General features: G+C 43.3%; 1 protein-coding gene across 1 annotated transcript in view; it reads left to right on the top strand.

Moving 5' to 3' along the window:
• LOC140722560 (NACHT, LRR and PYD domains-containing protein 3-like) overlaps window positions 1-14,263 on the top strand; it is an 84,089-nt gene that overhangs the window by 31,611 nt on the left and 38,215 nt on the right. Inside the window, exons 6-8 of the mRNA XM_073037263.1 lie at window positions 6,327-6,493; window positions 8,393-8,564; window positions 8,667-8,732. Of these exons, the coding sequence (XP_072893364.1) occupies window positions 6,327-6,493; window positions 8,393-8,564; window positions 8,667-8,732 (405 nt within the window). The remainder of the gene's footprint in view (window positions 1-6,326; window positions 6,494-8,392; window positions 8,565-8,666; window positions 8,733-14,263) is intronic.

The following is a 14,263-nucleotide window of genomic DNA, read 5'->3' as shown; positions in this document are numbered from 1 at the left end:
AAGGTGGTGATTGTGGGAGATTTTAATTTTCCACACATAGATTGGGTAGCTCATTCTGTAAAAGGGCTGGATGGTTTAGATTTTGTGAAAAGTGCGCAGGATAGTTTTTGCAACAATATATAGAAGTACCGACTAGAGATGGGGCAGTGTTGGACCTCCTGTTAGGGAATGCGATAGATCAGCTGACAGATGAATGTGTTGGGGAGCACTTCGGGTCCAGTGATCACAATAGCAATAGCTCCAATATAATTATGGAGAAGGACAGGACTGGACCTAGAGTTGAGATTTTTGATTGGAGAAAGGCTAACTTTGAGGAGATGCGCAGGGATTTAGAGAGAGTGGTTTGGGTCAAGTTGTTTTATGGGAAGGATGTAATAGAGAAATGGAGGTCATTTAAGGGTGAAATTATGAGGGTACAGAATCTTTATGTTCCTGTTAGGTTGAAAGGAAAGGTTAAAGGTTTGAAAGCGCCATAGTTTTCAAGGGATATTAGAAACTTGGTTCGGAAAAAGAGGGATGTCTACAATAGATATAGACAGCATGGAGTAAAGGAATTGCTCGAGGACTATAAAGAATGTAAAAGGAATCTTAAGAAAGAGATTAGAAAAGCTAAAAGAAGATACTAGCTTGGTTTGGCAAATAAGGTGGAAGTAAATCCGAAAGGCTTCTACAGTTATATAAAAAGCAAGAGGATAGTGAGGGATAAAATTGGTCCCTTAGAGAATCAGGGTGGTCAGCTATGTGTGGAGCCGAGGGAGGTGGGAGAGATTTTGAACGATTTCTTCTTTTCGGTATTCACTAAGGAGAAGGATATTGAATTGGGTAAGGTGTGGGAAACAAGTAAAGAAGTTATGGAACCTATGACAATTAAAGAGGTGGAAGTACTGGCACTTTTAAGAAATTTCAAAGTGGATAAATCTCCGGGTCCTGACCTTATGATGTTCCACAGGACCTTGAGGGAAGTTTGTGTAGAGATAGCAGGAGCTCTGACGGAGATCTTTCAGATGTCATCAGAAACGGGGATTGTGTCGGAGGATTGGCGTATTGCTCATGTGGTTCCATTGTTTAAAAAGGATTCTAGAAGTAAGCCTGGCAATTATAGACCTGTCAGTTTTACATCAGTGGTGGGTAAATTAATGGAAAGTATTCTTAGAGATAGTATTTATAATTATCTGGATAGACAGGATCTGATTAGGAGTAGCCAGCATGGATTTGTGCGTGGAAGGTCATGTTTGACAAACCTTATTGAATTTTTTGAAGAAGTTACGAGGAATGTTGACGAGGGTAAGGCAGTGGATGTAGTCTATATGGGCTTCAGCAAGGCCTTTGACAAAGTTCCACATGGAAGGTTAGTTAAGAAGGTTCAGTCGTTAGGTATTAATGCTGGAGTAATAAAATGGATTCAACAGTGGCTAGATGGGAGATGCCAGAGAGTAGTGGTGGATAATTGTTTATCAGGATGGAGGCCGGTGACTAGCGGGGTGCCTCAGGGATCTGCTTTGGGCCCAATGTTGTTTGTAATATACATAAATGATCTGGATGATGGGGTGGTAAATTGGATTAGTAAGTATGCCGATGATACTAAGGTAAGAGGTGTTGTGGATAATGAGGTGGGTTTTCAAAGCTTGCAGGGAGATTTATGCCGGTTAGAAGAATGAGCTGAACGTTTGCAGATGGAGTTTAATGCTGAGAAGTGTGAGGTTCTACATTTTGGCAGGAATAATCCAAATAGAACATACAGGGTAAATGATAGGGCATTGAGGAATGCTGTGGAACAGAGAGATCTAGGAATAACAGTGCATAGTTCCCTAAAGGTGGAGTCTCATGTAGATAGGGTGGTGAAGAAGGGTTTTGGAACGCTGGCCTTTATAAATCAGAGCATTGAGTACAGAAGTTGGGATGTAATGTTAGAATTGTACAAGGCATTGGTAAGGCCAAATTTGGAATATTGTGTACAGTTCTGGTCACCGAATTATAGGAAAGATATCAATAAATTAGAGAGAGTGCAGAGACGATTTACTAGGATGATACCTGGGTTTCAGCACTTAAGTTACAGAGAAAGGTTGAACAAGTTAGGTCTCTATTCATTGGAGCGTAGAAGGTTAAGGGGGGATTTGATCGAGGTATTTAAAATTTTGAGAGGGATAGATAGAGTTGACGTGAATAGGCTGTTTCCATTGAGAGTAGGGGAGATTCAAACGAGAGGACATGATTTGAGAGTTAGGGGGCAAAAGTTTAAGGGAAACACGAGGGGGTATTTCTTTACTCAGAGAGTGATAGCTGTGTGGAATGAGCTTCCTGTAGAAGTAGTAGAGGCCAGTTCAGTTGTGTCATTTAAGGTAAAATTGGATAGGTATATGGACAGGAAAGGAGTGGAGGGTTATGGGCTGAGTGCGGGTAGGTGGGACTAGGTGAGATTAAGAGTTCGGCACGGACTAGGAGGGCCGGAATGGCCAGTTTCCGTGTTGTGATTGTTATATGTCCCATCTACAGGGTGGTGTCTCTCAGCAGGGAATGTTCTCCCGTCACAGTGTGTTGTCTGTCGGACTGGGAGTGTTCTCTCATCTGTAGTGTGGTGTCTCTCAGACAGGGAATGTTCTCCCATCTACAGGGTGGTGTCTCTGAGACAGGGACTGTCCTGCCATCACAGTGTGGTGTCTCTGAGACAGGGAATGTTCTCTTATCTGCAGTGTTGTGTCTCTCAGACAGTGTATGCTCTCCTATCTGCAGTGTGGTGTCTCTCAGATAGTGTATGCTCTCCCATCTGCAGTGTGGTGTCTGTCAGATAGGACATGTATTCCCATTTGTAGTGTGCTGTGTATCAGACAGAAAATGTTCATTCTGGGAAAAGAGGGATGTGAACTTATACCTCCCTAGAAATGGAAAGTCAGAATATTCGTTTTCTCGTTAATCCTTCCACTAATACCTGAAACTCTTGATTCGTGCTGTTTGACCGAAATGCCAAGGGATATTCACACCTAGTTATTCTGCCTGGCATGTCTGAATTCATATACCTCGAAATAATTGCTCTAAATAATACCTTGAAAGTATCCCACATTTCCAAAGAAACCACCCCTGTTCCCTTAAACCTTGTTCTTCCAGAGTGTATCATTTGATGAATCTCTGGCATATATATTTCAGATCATTCTTGCTTTGTTTCTCAGAGCTTTGTGTGTTGAAATATTTAGGGATCTGTGTCTCTGGTAAGGATGAGATGTATTGTCTGTCAGTTGCCCAGTGAGTGAGCTGTTGGTTCCAATCAAGCCAAACCGCACGAGAACGGGGCAGTTTCGAAGATGGTTCAGAACAATGACGGTGATGTGGAAGGAAAGGCTATTTCTCCAAGTGGTGTTCCGTGCAGAGGGCAGTGCTGCACGCGTTGCGCTTGTTATCTCTGAGACTGTGGGTTTCAGAGATGCTGTTGGAATCTGGCCAGCAAATATCTGCAGTGCATTTCTGTCAAGGACCAGAGGTACTTTGTGACATTGGTGGATTTGAATATTTAGGGTGAATGCAAGCAGGAACTAGGTGGGGCAAATGGCTGCTGATCCTCTTCCACTATTGATTAAGATCACAAGTAATGAAACCTGTCCTCACTATGACTTTTTTGCTCTTTCTCTAGAATCTGTGATACTTCCGCCTTGAATGTGTTTAAGATTCCAGTCCTAAACAGCTTGTGCAAGAGAACTTCAAGGAGTCACGATAGGGAATAAATTCATACTAATCTGTTTTGAATCGATCCATAAGATATAGGAGTAGAACTAGGTCATTTGGCTCAACGAGCACACTCCAGCATTTAATCATGCCTGATCAATTTTGCCTCTCAGCCTCAGTCTCCTGCCTTCTAGCCTTATCGCTTCAGGCCCTGACTAATCACGAATACTAACAACCTCTTCCTTAAACGTACCAAATGACTTCACCTCCACAGCTGCCTATAGCAACGAATTCCACAGATTCACCACTCTCTGGTGAATGATATGCATCCTCATCACTGTTGTAAACAGAAGTCCCTGTATTCTGACTCTGTGTTCTCTGTTCTTAGACTCCTCCACCATACAAATCATCTTCTCCACATCCATTATATCGAGGCCTTTCAAAATTCGACAGGTTTCAATGAGGTCACCCTCATTCTCTTGACTTCCTGTGTAGAGAGCCAGAGCCGTCAGACGCTCCTCATATGCCCCTCATATGGAAACTCATTCCCATAAACATTCTCATGATGTTCCTTTGAAACCTCTCCAATGTCAGCACACCATTTCTTTTGATAAGGAACCCAAAACCTCACATCACTCAAGGTGGGGCCTCACCAGTGCTTTATAAAGACTCAACATTACATAGTTGTTTTTATATTTTAGTCCACTCGAAATAAATGACAATATTGCATTTGCTTTTCTCACCACCGACGCAACCTGCAAATTAACGTTGAAGACATCCTGCACAATCACTCCCAAGCCCCTTTGCACCTCAGGTTATTGAATTTTCATTCCATTCAGTAAAAGGACAAACCTTTTATTCCTTCTAACAAAGTGAATGATCAGACGTTTCCCGACATTGTATTAAACATGCCATATCTTCGCCCATTCTCCCAATCAGTCCAAGTACTTCCACGTTCTGAGGATAGCCTCTCTACTTCCTCAAAACTACCTTCCCCTCCTCATATCATCTGGAAACCTGGCCAATAAGCCTTTAATTCTGTTATCCAAATCATTGACCTATAACGGTCCCAACACGGATGTCTATGGAACACGACTAGTCACCAGTAGCCAACCAGAAAAGGAAACCCTTTGTCCCACTCTTTGCCTACTGCCAATCAGCTAATCCTTAATCCATGCTAGAACTTTTCCTGTAATGCCGTGGGCACTTAACATTTTCAGCAACCTCTTGAGTAGCAACTTATCAAAAGCCTTCTGAAAATCTAAGCACACAATATCCACGAATTCTCCTTTGTCTATCCTGTTTGTATTTCTACAAAGAATTCCAACAGCTTTGTCAGGCACAATTTTTCCTTGAGGAATCCATGCTGACCACGGCGTATTTTTATCATGTGCCCGCAAGTACCCAAAGCCAACTACCCTTGGTACCCTTAAGTGTATCAAGTACCCTTAACAATCAACATCTATACCTTTGCAAACGGTGAGTTCAGACTAACAAGCCTATAATTTCATTTCTTCTGACTCAGTCCATTATTGAAGAGAGTAGCAAAATTTACAATTTGCTATTCCTCGTGAGCCATGCCAGAATCAATGAATTCCTGAAAGATCATTGCTGGCACTTATACATATGCAGTAAAAAAAGAGCTTAGCTAGAGAATACAGGAATATCTCGAACTGTTTTTGCTGCTGTGGCTCAGAAGAGAACAGATGTCGTGATGATGGAAGATTCCTTAGTCGGAGGAACAAAGATGAGATTTTGTGGGCACGATGGAGAGTCCTGTATGCTATGTTGCCTCCCAGGTGCCATGGATGACTCTGTTCAGTTCCACAGCATTTAATAGGGGGGGGGAGGAGTGAGCAGCACAGGTAGTAAAGGTGAGGTGGTTCTGGTAAGAGATTTCAGGGACCTAGGAAGAGAACAGGACCAGCAGGGTAGTAATTTCAGGATTACTGTCATGGCGCCCAGCATGGGGGTAAATATACGATGACTTGGCAGATGAATGCATCGCTAAGGAACTGCTGCGGGGGGGGGGGGGGGAGGCGGGAGTGGAGGGATCAGATTTATGGATAATTGGACTTTGTAGCCAGTACAGCTTAAATGCCATCTATAAATTTCTAGACGTACCATGCAAGGCATTCTAACTGGCTGCATCTTTGGCGCCCTAGCTGTATATATGTCCCCAACACTTCTGCGCAACACTGTAGTAATTTTATGTAATGGATGCCACTTCAGCTGCAAAACAAAAAAAAAGGGACTTGTGAGTGATAATAAATCTGACTCTGATATGGGTCTTTATTGTGTACAAAGTTGGAAAAGGGCAGAGTGAAGGGAATCATGATTTGGAAGGGAAAGAACACCAGAGAGACATTCTGTAATGATCAATAAGCCAGTTGTTTGGAATCAAATGACCTTGTCTCAGGGCTGGATGTGTCCATGCTCTCACTACACCCCACCCCAGGCACTCCTTTACTGCTACCTGTCCCACTCCCCTCCCACCTCCTCTGCCACCTGTCCCATACTCCTCACACCATCTTTGCCATGGGTCTCATGGCCTCCCTGCGGCGCATGCTCCATAATCACTTTTTCCAACATAATTTGCTCCCCGTCATGTTTACCAACTCGCTCTCCACTCCACGTTGCACAGTACTGCATTTTTATATTTCTATTCCCAGATTCCAAATCTACGATCTCAGATCTCCTGACACAGTGTGAAGATTATCAGCTGCTCCACCTGACTATTTTCTACCGAGAGAGACTGAAACCTGCGATTGAAGAACGGGTAGAAGGACTCAGCTGGACGTTGAGACAGGAGGGACAATTCAGTGAACGGGAACACGAGGTGATTGGGAGTAACAGTTGGGATACCGTTCATTTTAGTGAAAGGAGGGATGAGAGACAACGGTCAGGCTGGCTCATCCTCTTGTTTCTGTACACTGCAGTGATGATATTGATCACTGAGCAGTTTGTGACCAAAACCTTTACACCAGGGTTAAAATCAGTGAATTAGAAAAATCCGAACTGCAGATTCAAACTTTATTCATCAGTCCAAATAGACTGAGCTCAACACAGTGGTGAGAGAAATGTGATTCAATGAATCAGCATTAGAAATGAAAACCTGATCAAAATACCATCAAGGCCTTTGGTCACATTGGGATGAAACTCATTTCTCCTCATGGATGATGCAAATGTCCAGTTCTCTGCTGCCATGTGTGGAAGGACACCTGGCTACCACAACGAAGTGGTCACATTACTCCCGAACACAGCCAGGTACCTGGAATTTTGCCAATTGTCATGACCCTAGAATTAGAATCACACAACAGGAAAATGGGCCATATCACCCTAAAGCTTTCCTATCACCTGTTTCTCGAATTATCCTCGGCATTTCAAAGTTTCAAACAACACTTATTATCAAAATATGAATACAGTATACAACCCTGTGATTCACTTTCTTACAGAAATTGAAGAAACACAATAGAACCCATTTAAAAAAATAGAAACTCACATAACAAAGGCCGCCAAACACCCAATGGTTGAAAAACAGAACAGATTGTCCGAACACAAAAAGGAAGTAATTAACTCTGAGAATATGAACTGCAGAGAAAGTGAGACCACGGCCACCGAGCCAGATTCACTATTGAAGCCGGTCCTTGAGCCCAGACCAGTAGCGCAGATGTGAGTAAACTTCGCGAATCAGTGAACTAAACTAATGCAGCTGTGGCATCGGAACCTTTTTGATTTGGTCTAGCACTGATATCGACCAAACATTGGCTGATTACTTACTTTCGGGCCCGTTCCCTGCCACTTTGATCTGGCCCCAAGTTCTCATTAGCAATGACAGTGGCGGAAGTGTACACTCGAGACTCCAGCTTGCCGAATTTCCCCACAGCCCCACACATACACCAGGTCGGTTCAAAAATAACAACTTGCAAATGAAAAATGTGTCAATAATTGTGGTACAGAAATGTGTTATTGAATGAGTATTCAGAGTTTTCTTTGCTGCCAGTAAAGCTTCGCTGTGTCTCACCAGCTCTATTTTTCTAGGACAGTATGAATGTATTCATGATGTAGAATCTGATAACTAACTCAGGGGATTCACTTTAGATGAGGCCACATCAGCCCGGGTCACCCGGGAGGATCCTTTAGGACAGTCAATATCATGAACAGGAATTTGCTGTTGTCCCAGAGACCAGTCAAGACACAATCCAATATAATCAAACATAGTCAGCTTTTCCAACTTGTGGTATCGGCCAACAGAGGTCATCAGCCCAAGTGTTTGTGGGTAGGAAATGTTCTCACTGAGCATATCCATGTCACTTCCATCACACTGAAAGAGACAGACCCAGACCAGAGAGCAGCGAGTGAGAGCGCTCTTTGTCCATGCGATAATGCATTGTGCAGGAACAGTAGAGTTGTAATGAGCCATAATCCACTGTTTAATGGCCAATGCCTACCTCACATTGCCCTCACCAACAAAAACATGTAACAGCTCTACAAGCGTTATGAAGAAATGTGGCACTCATTTGTCACTCTGCGACAATAATCCCGACTTGTAATTGTCTTCAGTTCGTGTTTCGGTTCCATTTCCTGACCCCATAGATTTACAGAATGGACCAGGAGACAGACCAGTGGTTGTCCCGGTGCTCTTGGGCAATGAGACTAGTTGAATATCCCATCAATGAGCATATTTTCTTCATCGTTCTGTGTCTGTCTGTTCGATCTTCACTGTTGTTCTTCACAGGAAGTCAAAAAGCTTGCGGAGTGGGGAAACTGGACAGAGAGTTCCAAACTCTTCCTCAGCCTGGTGATGGAGAAAGGCGCCCAGGCCCAGAGGGTGATGTGGAAATCCTTTGTGGAAGTGAGGAAGGAGTTACCAAAGTTAGAAAGGATACTGAAGGAAATCCAGGAACTTGGTACCGTGAAATAACGCACTCTGCCGTAAATCAGATTGAAACTTTCCAGATTTAACAATGCATGTTGGATTCAAGTTCATGGAAGTTTTTCGATGTCAACAGGTCCTGATCCATATGAAGATATGAATGTCAGCCGAGGCTTTTGTGAGTTATCCTCGCAACTGAAGGGTGAGTGATGAAATAAACGATTCAAACTGATTACTTGACAGAAATGATGTTGAACAGCGAGTGTTCACAGTTTGCTGAAAGTAGGAGTCCAGTTGTCAGTGTTTGTTGAAAGGGATGGTCTTGACTGTAAATCACTATCAGTGATTTTGTATCTGAATTAAAACACTTCAGTCCATTTCTGACATTTTGTGCAAATATCTCTGTTTAGTATTTCGGCTGTTCAGCCATAAGAGTCACTCAGGCATCTACACTCAGCAAGGTCGTGTTGCCCAAGAAGCACCCAGACGTTGCTGGCAGTCTGCCGATGTGTTGTGAATTCCAACAATGCTGGTTGTTGATACAGCAGCAAATCCCAGATTGTCTGAGAGCGGAAAAATCAGGAATTTCTTCCACGATTAGGACGACATTCTAGAGTTACGGCTAGAGTACTTCTTTACAGTTCAGTTCCCGCTGCAGACTGTAAGGAGCTTGTACTGTCTCTCCGTGACTGTGCGGGTTTCTTCTGGATTTAAAGATTTCTTCCCACATTCTAAAGATGGAGTCATAGATAAGTACAACACAGAAACAGGCCCATTAGCCCATCTATTCCTTGCTGAACCACTTAATCTGCCTACTCCAACTGACCTCCATCCATGTACCTATCCAAACTTCTTAAATATTGAAATTGAGGTTGAATGCACCACTTGTGCTGGCAATGTGTTTCACACTCTGACAAACATCTGAGTGAAGAAGTTTTCCCATATATTCCCCTTAAAAAGTTAACCATGGCCTCTAGTTGTGGACCCACATATTGTCAGCGGAAAAACTTGCTTAAAATTTTCCTATTTATACCCCCCATAATTTTGTATACCTCTATCAATTCTCCTCTCGATTTTCTGCGTTCCAAGGTTTGCAGACCTAATCTAATCAAACTTTTGTTATAACTCAGGTCTTCCAGACCTGGCACCGTCCGTGCAATATGTTCACTGAACTCGTTGACCCGTATTTCCATCTTTCCTGCAGGTCACCGAAACTTCACACGATACTCCAACCTCAGCATTGCCTTATACAAGTCTTCAACATAGCATCCCATCTCCTGTACTCAGTACATTGATTTATGAAGGCCGATGTGCCAAAAGCTTTCTTTATGACCCTGTCTACCTGTGACGCCACTTTCAATTAATTATGTACCTGTATTCCCAGATCTTTTTGTTCTATCACATGCCGCACCATTAACTGTATAGACCATAGTTGGCCATATCAAAGTGCAACATCACGCATTTGTCTGCATTAATTTGTATCTGCCATGTTCAACCATTTTCCCTAACGTTTCAGATCCCACTACAAGTCATGATGGACTTTCTAGCTCTCCACTACACCCCTAATATTGATGTCGTCGGAAATGTGCTGATCTAGTTAGCTACATTATAATCCAGATCTTTGATATAGATGACAAACAACAACAGAACAAACACCAATTCCTGCAGTACACCTCACCAGTCTTGAGTCAGAGAGGCAACTCTCTGGCTTATCCCTCAAAGCCAATGTCTAGTCCAATTTACCACCTCATCTTGAATGCCGAGCAACTGAAACCTCTTGATCAATCTCCCATGCGAGACCTTGTCAAATGCCTCACCAAACTCCACGTAGACAACTTAAAACTGTCTGGCCTTTATCAACATTCCTGGTAACTTCCTCGAAGAACTCTGTAAGTTTGGTTAGACATGACCCATCACACATGAAACCATGCAAACTATCCTCAGTCGGTCCATGTCCAGATGTACAGGTCAGGAGGTTAATTGGTCACATCGGTGTAATTGGGCCGTGTGGGCGCATGGACTGGAAGGGTCTGTCACTGTGCTGTATCCCTAAAATTAACGAAGCAGCTCCATCAGCCCGAGTCCCACTCAGCACAATTCGCACGAATGTTAAACTATACTTCATTAATTCCACACTATGACCATGGACTGAACAGCTTGTTGATGCACTGTAAAACTGCAGACAGCCCTGGCTGGATCTAAACATACTGTCAAGCAACATGCACTTCCTGGAGTTTCCCGATACATGGTCGATCCCTGAATACACCCCTGGAGGTTTCCTCATACACTGAACTCCAGAGTACTCTTGGCAGTGTCCTGATACACTGAACCTCTCTTGTCTGTAATATATTCACAAAGTGCTTTTGCATTAACATCATAATGTCATGTCCCAGCTGGTCTCATAATTTATTTTAAGTTCCTCTACCCTACTCTTCGCAGAACATTTTCTTTGTTTATATATATACTTTAATCCGAGAACAGCACCTTTTATCAGTAAAACCATTGATATACCTTGATTTTCAATGTTCCTTACAATTTACTCTTTTCTTGCGCACATTGACACCAAACTCCCACTATCACTTTTGAATGGCTCCAGCCTACTGGGTGAAGAATCACCTTCAATCAGTGCTGTGGTATACAATCGAAATCATCCCTCCCGAACGTCAGGATATCTATGTCCAATCCATCTGTTCTCCTTTCCATGACTGCTATGAAGCTTAGCTTCATATTCCATATTTAAATGGTTTATCGACATGAAAGAACAGGATCTCTCCTCAACACACTTTAAAACTTATATCCTCTTCAAGCCCTTAATAAAGGAATCTAGATTCCTTTTTAGGGAAGTCGGAATCTACGTCTACGATGGCACTTTCATTCATAACAGCTCTGTGTGATTTATCTACTCCTGTATCTCCTGATAACTGTTCAGCGGTGTGCGGTATGTCTGAATCGAAGTGGTTACACTCTTTCTGCAAGGAAGGGACTGAGTTTGTTTATGTTCGCTTTCACTTCGCGGTTAAAGAGATATTCTATTCAAAATGTAGGTGTTTTGATTGAGATTTTATCTCAGATTTGTTACTTCAACAGATTTATTGTTTATTACGTTTATGGACAAGAGTTGGGAATCTAACTTCAATGCAGCTTGATGACCTTTGTCTGGTCAGGGAGAATGAGGAGCTGATAGAAAGGAGGTATAGGCAGGTAGTTACACTGTGGCCTTGGGAGATAGATAAGTGTGTAATAGTCAGTAGAGGGAAGGGCAAGAGTCAGATACTAGAAAGTACCCCATTGGCTGTCCCTGTTAAAAATAAGTACTCCTGCTTGAGTACTGCTGGAGGGTGAGACCTACCTGGGAGAGGCACAGAGTCTGGCCCTGTGGCTCAGAAGGGAAGAGAAAGGAAGAGAATGGCAGCAGTGATCGGGAACTCTATAGTTACGAGGTTAGACAGAGGATGCAGGAAAGAAACGCATTTTAGTTAGTCTCCCAGGTGCCAGAGTCCGGGATGATTCTGATCGTGTCCACAATATCCTGAAGTGGGAAGGAGAACAGCCAGAGGTCGTGGTACATATTGGTAGCAATGACATAGGCCGGGAAAGGAGGAGGTCCTGAAAAAAGGCTACAGGGTGTGAGGAAAGAATTTGAGAAGCAGGACTTCAAAGATAGTAATCTCGGAATTACTGCCTGTTCCACGAGACAGTGAGTATAGGAATAGAATGAGGTAGAGGATAAATGTGTGGCTGAGGGATTGGAGCAGGGGGCGGAGATTCAGATTTCTGGATCATTGGGAACTCTTTTAGGGCAGGAGTGACCTGTACAAAAAGGACGGGTTGCATTTGAATCCCAGGGGGACAATTATCCTGGCAGGGAGGTTTGCTAAGGCTATTGGGGAGAGTTTGAATTAGAATTGCTGGGGGGTGGGAATCGAACTGATGTGATGGAGGAAAGGGAGGTTGGCTCAGAAATGGAGAAAGCTTGGAGACAGTGCGAAAAGGGAGGATAGACAGGTGATAGAGAAGGAACGAGCTCCAACCGATGGTTTGTGTTGAGTCTATTTTAATTCAAGGAGTATTATGAACAAAGCGGATGAGCTTACAGCCTGGATCATTACTCGGAGCTATGATGTTATGGCCATTACACAGACTTGGATGGCTCAGCGGCAGGAATTATTACTCTGAGTGCCAGGCTTCAGAAACGAAAGGGAGGGAGACAAAAGAGGTGTGGGCCGTGACACTCTTAATCAGAGATAGTGTCACGGCTGCTAAAGAAGGAATTCATGGAGGGGTTGTCTATGGAGTCTCTGTGGGTGGAGGTTAGGAATAGGAAGGGGTCAATAACACTACTGGGTGTTTTGTTATTAACCATACAATAGTAACAGGGACGTCAAGGAGCAGATAGGGAGACAGATTCTGGGAAGGTGTAATAATAACAGGGTTGTCTTGATGGGAGACTTTAATTACCCAAATATCAATTGGCATCTCCTTAGAGTGAAGGGTTCAGATGGAGTAGAGTTTGGTAGGTGTGTTCAGGAAGGCTTCTTGACACAATATGTAGATAAACCTACAAGAGGAGAGGCGGTCCTTGATCTGTTATTGGGAAATGACCCTGGCCAGATGTCAGGTTTCTCAGTGGGAGAGCATTTTGGCGATGGTGATCACGATTTTATCTATTTTACCATAGCATTGGAGAGGGATGGGAACAGACAAGTTAGGAAAACATTTAATTGGGGTAAGGGGAAATATGAGTCAATCAGGCAGGAACTTGAAAACATAAATTGGGAACAGATGTTAGGAAAATGTACGGCAGAAATATGGCAAATGTTCAGGGGATATTTACCTGGAGCTCTGCATAGGTACATTCTAGTGAGACAGGGTACACGAACCGTGGTGTACAAAGGTTGCTATAAGTCCAGTCAAGAAGAAAAGAAAAGCTTACCAAAGGTTCAAAAAAGTAGGTAATGATAGAGATCTAGAAGATTATAAGGGTAGCAGGAAGCAGCTTAAGGAAATTAGGAGTCAGAAGGGGCCATGTACTATGCTCAGTTCTGGTCGCCTCACTACCGGAAGGATGCGGAAAACATAGAAAGGGTGCAGAGCAGATTTACAAGGATGTTGCCTGGATTGTGGAGCATGCCTTAAGAGAATAGGTTGAGGAAACTTGGCCTTTTCTCCTTTGAGCACCAGAGGATGGAAGGTGACGTGATAGTTTATACGATCATGAGAGGCATTGATCGTGTGGCTAGTCAGAGGCTTTTTTCCCTGGCTGAAATTGCTAACATGTGAGGGCGCAGTTTATGATGCTTGGAGGTAGGTACAGAGGAGATGTCAGTCGTGTGTTTTTTTACGAAGAGTGTGGCGAGTGCGTGGAATGGGCTGCCGGCGACGGTGCTGGAGGTGGATACGATAGGGTTGTTCAAGAGACTGCTGGATAGATACATGCTTAGGAAAATCGAAGGTTAAATGCAACCCTAGGTAAATTGGAAGGTAAGGACATGTATGGCACAGCTTTGTGGGCAGAAAGGTCTGTATTGTGCTGTAGGCTTTCAATGATTCTAATTGGTCGTTGGTTAATACATTAAAACTGATATTATGGATCCAGGCGTAGTTTCAGAGACAGAAATCAGAAGGGGAATAAGAACGTGCCATGGTCCAATGAAATCAGTGTCCAAGTGAAAAAATACAATTCAATATTCGCCAGTCTCAGACTCCAGTATCCATGAAAGTGCACTCACTTCC

Source organism: Hemitrygon akajei, unplaced genomic scaffold (assembly GCF_048418815.1).
Source record: "Hemitrygon akajei unplaced genomic scaffold, sHemAka1.3 Scf000080, whole genome shotgun sequence".
NCBI lineage: Eukaryota > Metazoa > Chordata > Chondrichthyes > Myliobatiformes > Dasyatidae > Hemitrygon > Hemitrygon akajei.
Note: the sequence above shows the minus strand (reverse complement) of the source record. Positions and strands in the feature narration are given on the sequence as shown.